The sequence below is a fragment of the Scomber scombrus genome, chromosome 17, assembly GCF_963691925.1.
Source record: "Scomber scombrus chromosome 17, fScoSco1.1, whole genome shotgun sequence".
Lineage (NCBI taxonomy): Eukaryota > Metazoa > Chordata > Actinopteri > Scombriformes > Scombridae > Scomber > Scomber scombrus.
In genome coordinates this window covers 21418576-21428134 of record NC_084986.1, presented here as the reverse complement: position 1 = coordinate 21428134, position 9559 = coordinate 21418576, and the positions used below count along the sequence as shown (strand labels likewise).

The 9559-nt window shown below is 37.0% G+C and overlaps 1 protein-coding gene across 1 annotated transcript; it reads right to left on the bottom strand.

Annotated features, from left to right (window-relative positions):
• Positions 1-787: 787 nt before the first annotated feature.
• Positions 788-7097, bottom strand: LOC133997384 (adenylate kinase 7-like). The gene is made up of 18 exons (XM_062436960.1): positions 7014-7097; positions 6784-6933; positions 5592-5706; positions 5322-5449; positions 5168-5278; positions 4933-5016; positions 4764-4852; positions 4585-4675; positions 4310-4387; positions 3748-3897; positions 3300-3428; positions 2991-3096; positions 2580-2708; positions 2438-2503; positions 2124-2321; positions 1532-1749; positions 923-1081; positions 788-823 (listed from the first exon to the last, which is right to left on the bottom strand). The coding sequence occupies exons 1-18, from the start codon at positions 7095-7097 to the stop codon at positions 788-790; spliced, it is 2121 nt and encodes a 706-aa protein (XP_062292944.1).
• Positions 7098-9559: the final 2462 nt, after the last annotated feature.

Genomic DNA, 9559 nt, shown 5'->3' with positions numbered 1-9559 from the left:
GGTGCTGTGTTTGTATTTTTGCTGGAATAAAACCAGTATGAGTGTTGCTCTTCCAGGAAATGCTGACTCCACAGCAGGGTGCTGAGTCATAACCCAGATGGAGGTCCTAAAAGGTCAAAATCTCTGATGAGAGGAAACCTGGCTTAACTATGGAGCTCTAACACACACCCTCAGCCAAGTCCCACACAAAGTCAGATATTGTATAATGCAAGTGTAGTTTTAAATATAGGAAGTGTGTTAAATGTATTTCTATTATATCACAATATACCTACAATGCAATGCTAAGTACAGTTGTAGTTTATATGTTTTAAATGAGTTATTTATAATGACTAATGTAATGTAATTTTTCAAGTAATTATGAGGGTATTTTTTAATCCAATTTACTGGGTGAAACTATTTATCCACACTGTGCAGTACACTTATTGTACAGGATGTTGTGTTTTACAACTTGGCAAAAGACGTGCTCTGCTTTAGTTGCTTTGGTTGGAGTTGGGGTCACAAAGGAAAAAACAACAGTTTAAGCCACAATAATTGTATCAGAGGACTTCCAGTAAAACTATCTGGCCATAAAACTATGAAATCAATTGCTTAAATGTTAGAATAATAAATAACACTTTAGTTTAAATATCCTCATATTTACTGTAAGCCTGTCACACTGATGCAATACCTATTTTACATAACAATGTGTGGTACAATTATCTCTTGATCGTAATAACTGGAATAAAAAACAAGCCTCAATTGCTGGAAATCAATATTTAGGTTGGATCATGTTTTTGAGGGACGATTCTTAATCTTGTTGGTTGTTTCGAAGAAGATGCTCAGCCTGCAAAAACAGTAAAACAGCTGTATGAATTCACTGATGTTTAAAAGAGACAGTTTGGTTCAATATCAGCTGACGATATACTAGAAAGTGTATTAATACCAAAAAGTCAACAGGGTCCTCTGGTTTGATCTTGGAGCACTCTAACATGGCCTCAGTGAGCGAGGGCATCACATACTTCATCAGGTAGTTCCTCAGGGGAATACAGTGAGCTTCCAGCAGCTCACATTCCTGCCTCTTCACCTCAGACAAATTCTTCTGCTAATGAAATATAATAAAAGAACAGAAGAGACTTTGGACATGTGGCAGTAGGAAAAGCACAATTGTAATAAGTAACATTGATAAATATCTAAATATTTATGTTACTGATAAATATGTGTATTTTATATGTTTTAGATTTGTTTCTTATATGGTCTTGAACCCCTGCATCTTTTCACATTTATATAACTGAATGTAACAGAATAATTTTGCCCAGAAGGTTTACTGCATCAGAGTGGAGTATATCTTTTGTGTATTTGTTTGTTTTTGTTTTTTCCACATGTTAAGCAGTAAAGAAAGCATCTGTTCTTTCTCCTCTTCTTCTTTTTCTTCTGGATTACTCATCTTCTCTCTATTGTGTTGCAGATAACTTTAAGATGACGCGAGGCAATCGGTTCCATCTGTGATTGTATCATGCAACACAGCCTCTCTATTTGTTTCTCCTTCACTTACCCACTCCTCATACCGAGCAGCCATTTGAGCCAACGTAGCCTCGTTCCTGCGTTTCTTCTCAGCTGCTTCAGTGGCCACTTTCTGCTTCCTCTCTTCCTCTTGCCGTCTGTCCTCCTCCTCCTGTTCCTCTGGGCTGAGGCCGTAGTTCTTGGGGACCCCCACCATCTCGGTGATCTTCTTCATAACGTCTGTGTACTCTGGATCATCTGTGTCCACCTCTGGAGAGGAACAAGACACATTAACAATGTTCATCAATCTTTAATCATAATATGCCAGATTCTGGAAGAAGTTGACTGTCAGAAAAATCACTTCACACCTCAACATGTTTATCATCTTTAACAGGAAATGCTGACCTAAGAAGCAACATAAATCATAAAACAGGTTTATGGAAAGTCTTGTCTAGTCATTTCAAGGCCAACAACATACTCTGTGATCACACTGTAACCTTTTCTACAATTTCATTATCTAAATCAGATACTTTTAAAGATTGTTTAAATGCTATTTATGCATTTTGTAATAATAAAAGTTTCTTTATTGCAGTCTGGATTCCCATTTTGTTCTGATATGTACAATGTGGCTTTAAGGACAGTACCAATATGTTCTGGGTGAATCTCAAGCTCGTCAAAGAAGTCCAGCAGGGTTTCCTCAGCGTCACTGAGTTGTTTGTATCTCATCAGACGGGAGATAAACTTGTCCTCGGTGTAGCACATTTTCTCTGCTACATTCTCTGGAAGTCCTTGTACTCTTTTTGTCAGGAAATCATCAGAGGCATTTAGTGCAAAAACATGCTCTGCAAAACATAGAACAATGGGGATAATAAAAACATACCTCAACCAAAATGTTTTGCATTATTAAATTATGGGGAGAGTATTTGTGGTAAATTAATATTATGATTAAATCAACAACCTGGAGTGATTTTCTTGTTGTACAGAGGAGCTTTGGACGTCGAGTCTTGGTTCTCCATGTCCTCATCTGAACAATAAAATTGGTGCATACACATTAGGGCAGTAAATATTATTGAATAAGTAAATAAATTGATTCAACTCACCAGAGAAAATCAGCTTTGCTTCCTCATAAGTCTTAGGGAAGCCATCAAGAACAAATCCATGGTTCCTACATGGCTTTGAACTGAGCTTTTCTTGTAAAATGTCAAAAACCAGATGGTCAGGGAGTCGACCTAAAGGGCAAAAATAGGGAGACACTCAAATGGAAAACCCAACACAAACTGATGATGTGATTAAAGCATGAAAAGGAGAGCAATTATGAGAACTAAAATGTTGTATCTGTACACAAACAGCCAAATCACAAGTTGTTAAATACTGTTTTTGAACCAAAATGAAAACTACATTGTAGTTTTTTGAGTATGGCAGAATAATAAAAGAATATTTATTTTGCATGAAGAGACAACAGATGAGCTGAGGTGAGATGAATAACACTACTTTGTGCTTTTACATCTAACCTTCATTCATTTCCTTGCTTCTGTTGATATTTTCCAGTTGTCTCTGTGCAGCAGCCACCACATCTTCACTGACATACCCAGTGTCAGCTCCATTCACTATTTCATTCTGTGGTGTACAGAGAGAAACATAAAAAATGGACAATGAATGTGTATTTTCATCACGGTATCATGCACATTTCAAAATGTAGTCAAATATGAAATGCATCTAGTTTTAAAAGAAGGTAACTCATTTCCACAAGAGGGCAGCATATTTCCTTTTGTTATGTTACTGCAATGAGAGGAAAAATGAAAATCTTTGCATCCACTAACCAGTTGTGTGGTCTTGTCTTCAATGACCTCTTGGATCTTGATGTGGTGTATTTGGTAATGTTTGCAGAGCTTCTCTGCAATGGTGGTTTTACCCACAGCTGGAGGTCCAACAAGGCAGATCCTGACTGGCTACAGATGTTCAGTAAATGAAAAAGCAGATATCCTGTTTTATGCATGAGTCGTGGGAACTTTTTATATTGTGTATCAACGAGATAACTGAATGCTGAATTCAGGTCTAGATTAATTATCTTTTATTTTTATTCTATTCAAATCTTATAATGATAAAACAAAGAGACAGCAGTATCAGTATTGGGACATCTCTTATGCCCTCTGGCGCTTCAGACTTGCTCAACAGGTTTTCCAGTGTAACAGTGGCTGCTATTTAGTCTTGTACACATCTACATGTAATACTAATTAAATTCTTAATTTGATGAACTTGGACACTCACAAGTAGCTGCCTGGTTTTTTGGTATTCTTCCACAATGCTCTCCATGTTCTCAACCATCCCAGTTTCAGACGTCCAGCGGATGTTGAAGGAGTCTTTGATAATAAAAGCATCCAAGCGGAGGTTGATACTCAGGTATTCCAGTTCCTCTGGCTTGAAATGAGAAACACAGAATTCATGTTTGTGCCTCAGACCAACTCTCACTCAAAGCCAGAGAAAAACTCTGAGTCTTGGGCTAGAAATGTCATCCTGGATATAAAATCTAGCAAATGGATTGAGCATAATTTTCCATTTAACACTTACAGTAATAGTTAAGACTGTACTACAGCTTGGTTGGATATTCAAATTAAAAGAAAATAAGCCATATTTAATTGTTTGATAATAGGGTACTTTTCAGCATCTCTAGGTCGGATTTTCACTTTCGGAGGTGCTTGATCATGGTGATAATTATGAACTGAGCATGAAAAAAATCATAAATGACAAAATACTTGAATATGCATATTGAATGCTAACCTAGACTAGATTTTAGGTTGCACAAAGCAAGAAAAATAATCACATACTGTACCTTAAAAGCCTTCATAGTGATGGCTTTCTGTTCTGGTAGTTTGTTCATTTCCCCTGGCCCAAGCACATCGCTTATCATCTAAAGGGTCAAGAGTGAGAAAGAGTTATTTGTTTATCAATTCATTCTAATTTTTGGTCATTTTGCTTGTTAGTTCACAGAAGGAAGTTCACAGAGTGATGAGAAGTATGTGGAGTACCCTACAGTAGTATTTAACTACAAATAAACCCACTATTTTATTAATGTACATGCTACATTCTTATTTATGATGAGGTTACCTTTACAATCTCTTCCAAAGTGTTCTTGGCATCATTGACAGCAAGAATATACTTTGACTTTGGCTTGAGTTGAATGATGTTCTGTATCACCCTGAAAGAGGATCACAGTCAGTCCAGCGCTGCACTTATTAATTCAATAAACAAATTCTATATGTTGAAGAACAGTAAAGCAAGATCACCCTGCGAGGTCATATATGTGAATCATGGGGATGAAATTTGTGCCATTTCCAAATACAGGAACTTTTGGACACAGCATCAGCCAAGACACCTGTTAGAAAAATAGAAAATACTAATTATAGTACAAAAAGAGATACATGTGTCACATTGATTACTTAGGTTAATATCTACCTTGAAAAAGAAGTGAAAGAGGTTCTCTCCCTTTCCATACTGAAGACCGGCAGCTACAACAAAGCCGATAAGCTTGGATTTTTTCTGCAAGATGGTAAAAATCAAATAACAGAAGCTATATTCATTTTGTGGTGAAGAAGTTGGGACTGCACAAAAACATTATGATGGCGTAGATTTACATTCCTGTGCTGTGTGTTCAAGTATATTTCAATTTTCATCACAATAATCTACTTACACCTCTGCCCAGTTTGAGCACAAGTTTCTCCAGATTGTTGTGGTTTTTGAAACTGGTATGAGGCCTTCTTCTTCTGAACTCTTCCTCTGTTAACAGAACATCTGGTTCATCCTGAGGAGAGAAACTATAATGATGCTGGTGGCGTTTTATGGACAGGACAGTTAGCCTGAATTTTCTCCAGGCTTACCGGATTTTGTGGCTTGGTCGCGGCCCACGTCATCACCGTCGAGACTAAGATGAACATTTTCCGACTCTTGAAGTTCTCCATCTGAGCCTGAAGGGCTGTTTATTAAAGAAGGAAAACAAAGTACAGGGAGGATAAAGGAAACAGTATGGCATAATTTGAAGACAACATCAATCAAATCACCAGAATTGCCCTTTGCACCTCTAAAAACTATGTTATAAATTGACCTCATTCCCTTACCTGTGAGTGCCCATGTTGCCTCTTCAACCTGCTGTTGTGTTGTATTTTCTGAGATGTTGTACACAACCACATCACACTCCAGCAGGCGCTCAAGAAGCTCATCTCGGGATGGTGACTGCAAAGTACATTGTAAAACTTATTAAGCACTGTCTTTTATTTGGATCTTCTAAAGACAGACATAAATAACTCAACTGTTATACTGTAGTACATTTATAGAGTGTTGACAAAAGTATTCAGACCCTTTACTTAAAGTAAAAGTAGCATAACACAATATAAAAATACTTCACTTCAAGTAAAAGTCCTGCATTTATATTAACTTGAGTAAAAGTACTCAATAATTTACAATAATTATGCTGACTAGCTCCTTCTTAAATCTTAATCTATTATATTATCCTTTATTAATGATGCATTCACTTCTTAGTGACATGTTTATTAGTTTATTAATTCAGTGCCGAAATTAACTACTTTATGTACTACTGACTGCTTTTTCTCCCAAGACAGGTAGTGGAGTTGAAAAAAGATCAATATTCATTTGTGTGTGAAATTCAGAGGAATGTATGTATAAAGTGGCATAAAATGGTACATTCAAGTAAATAAGTATTTCAAAATTTTACCTAGGTAGGTAATTTACACAACTAATAACTAAAATGAAGTGGTTAATGTAACCACACCATTTACCTCTGCCTGTATTTGTCAGTAAAGTGGAAGCATTAAGCTATACATACACTTTGTTGTAGAAGTGTGCAGATTAAAGTAGTAGTTCTAAGCCTGTGCAGACATATGTATGCATGTGATATACTGTGAGCATGTTATATGATGTACAGCATTGAATACTGGTGTATGAAATATAAATAGGTTATAAATGAACAGTAAAAATAGCTGATGTGTACAATATTAATATAGCCTATACAGGTTGCAAACAAACAGTGAGTGCTAATGTATTTAAGTACAGGTTATGATAAACAATGTGAAATGGCTATAGTTGATTATAAATAGGTATGCACAGTATATCAATTAACAATGAGCAGCTTACAAAGAGATAGAAATATACACCTGTGTAGTGATGCAGTTTGTTACATAAAGAGGCGCTGTGGTGGTTTAATAATTCAGTTTGTTAGAGTTTATTACAGCTCAGCAGAGAAGAAGCTGAATTGTTTATAGTTTTATATGATGTTTTTACTTTTTGACTCACCTTGTATTGTTCCAGCAGAAATTTAGCTGTCTCATGTTTGGAGGAAGAGGACACAGTTGCAACTATGTGAAAAACAGGTGGACCAGCAGGGGAGGCAGACGTCTCCTCTGCTTCAGCATCTTCAGACGTCTCTGTGCATGTTGATAAAAACTGTGGAAGACATACTGACGTTATAGCGAAAGACACCTCGCTCATTTTAAACGAACAGCATAACCTACATTTGACTTTACCTTAGCGATGTGCTTGGAGGAATACCTGTCGACGTCGTTGATAAAAATACGTTTGGGGCGACTTTGTTTGTTTTTGTCCCCCATTTCAAAAGCGGTAATTCTTTTAAATGAAAGACTACATATATTGCAAGTGGGTATGTGATACTAATAGTCTAATTACATTAGTAGAAATAACTGCCGGTTTTGAGGTTAAAAAAATATCAGAACTTGTTCCTTGTTGATTTTGTCTTCTCCGTTGCTATGGACTCCTTACGGTTGCTAAGGGCGGAGCCATAACGTAACGTGTTAAAGGTATCAACTAATCTGAACACATATTTTTATATTGCAGGAGCACATGGTGATCATTTGCATTATTAATATTATTTAATATTTAAAAAATACCTCAGTGTGTATAAAGGTGTATAAATAAGCCTTTTGTCAGGTTTAATGGAGGTTTTTTTTTAAAGTTTTGTTTGTTTAGAAATACACTTTTTCTTTTTGCAATGATGTGCAATAAGGGGAACTTTTAAAGAATGTCTTTGCTAACATTGTTTTTGGGTGGGGGTTATCATATTATCACATGTATTTGCATACAGTATAAGCTCTAAATATGTGTTTTTTAATCTATTTGTTTATTAAAATATCTTCTTTTAACACAGTTTGACAGATAAAATTGTGGACATAGCCTAAGATTGTTCTATGGAAGAAAACAGAAGGATCTGCATGTTAGAGAAATCCCATCTGAAAGTGAGGACAGTGAGGTAGACAGCAGTGCCAATGATGAGAAGTGGAATGCAGAAAAAGGTTTGCGCAGAAGGGGAAAACTACATCTTAAGTATAGATTATTTTCAAACCCAGCTTCAGAAAGTAAAAGTCCTACCGAGTATTCCTGCTGCCTGTGCACTTAACACAGGTAATTAACCTTCTAATTACCTGATGTAGCTGGCTGAGGAGTTGTGATAATTAGGATCAGTTGGTTTGACACAAACATTTGGTGGGACTTTTACTTTGTGAACCTGGCATAGCATATTTTTTTTCTATAATGATAAATGATGTGTTTATGAGGATTAGGACATGAAATGGGGGTGTCTCTCTTCGCAGATGATTGGGCAATTTGGAAGAGGGGAAGGAATCTGAAGTTTATCATAAAGAATGTACAGAGTGCAATCACAAAAATAGAGGAATGGTCCTATAAATGGGGATTCAAATTTTCAGTTGATAAGACAAAGATAATGGTTTTTATAAGGAAAATAATTGGTGACACAATTAAATTAAGATTGTACAATCAAGAACTGGAGAGAGTGAAACAGTTTAAGTTTTTAGGAATATGGTTTGATGAGAGACTCACATGGGCGGTGCATATTCAAAATGTGCTGGATAAATGTAAAAAAGTCTTAAATGTGATGAGGTGTTTGGTGGGGTATGCCTGGGGGGCAGACAGGAGTGCGCTAAAAGCCATATATTGTGGGTTGATTAGGTCTTTCTTAGATTATGGATGTGTGGTGTATGGATCTGCGGCAAGCACATCCCTGAGAAAGCTGGACATTATTCAATATCAGACATTGAGGCTGAGAACCGTGTTGGGAAAAGGGAAAAAGGGACAGTAAAGTTTTGGTTGGACAATAACACAGGAAACAGAAGAGATTGAAATAGCACATTTAGATGTAAGTCCGACAGTACCATTGTCAATCGTTCCACCTTGGGTATTGCCAAATGCCACAGTAGATTTTACAATACTAATACAGAAGAGCAAGGAGGGAGAGTTTGGGTATAATGTACAGACTGTACAGGCATATATTGATAGATATATTGTTTACTTTCAACAGTATACAGATGCATCCAAGAATTCAGAAAGGGCAGGAGTAGCTTTTATTGTTCCTGAGTTTCAGGTAACAGTATGGAAAAGGATCATTGGGGAAGTGTCTGTGTACACAGGGGAAATGGTGGCAATACTATTAGCAGTGCACTGGGTTGAAGAGGTAAGGCCCCTCAGAGCAGTTATTTGTTCTGATTCAAGTTCATCACTCAAGAGTCTTCAGTACAGTCACTCACACAGCAGACCAGATATTTTGATTGAGGTGCAACAAACACTTTACAGGATTCAAATGATGGGGGTTACAGTGGTGTTTCTATGGGTACCGGCACACATTGGGGTGAAAGGGAATGAGGCGGCAGATAAGGCTGCGAAGGAGGCAACAAAGAATAGTGTTGTTGACTTGGCAGTTAGCCTCAGTAAGTTGGAAGTCAAGAACATAATCAAACAAAGATTGAGGAGTAGGTGGCAAAAGCAATGGGAGGAAGAGAGGACAGGACGGTGGTTCTAGACAATACAAAGGAAAGTGGGAGACATGAGAAGTGCAGGACGGGACAGAAGAGAGGAAACTATAATATCAAGACTTAGGTTTGGGCATACTGCACTTAATGGTATACTAGCTAAAATTACGAAACATAACACAGGGGAATGTGAGAAATGTGGTCAACCTGAAACAGTAGAGCATGTTATGGTGCATTGTCAGGGGTATGAAGCCGAAAGACAGAGGTGGATTAGAAAGCTTACTGACAATAGG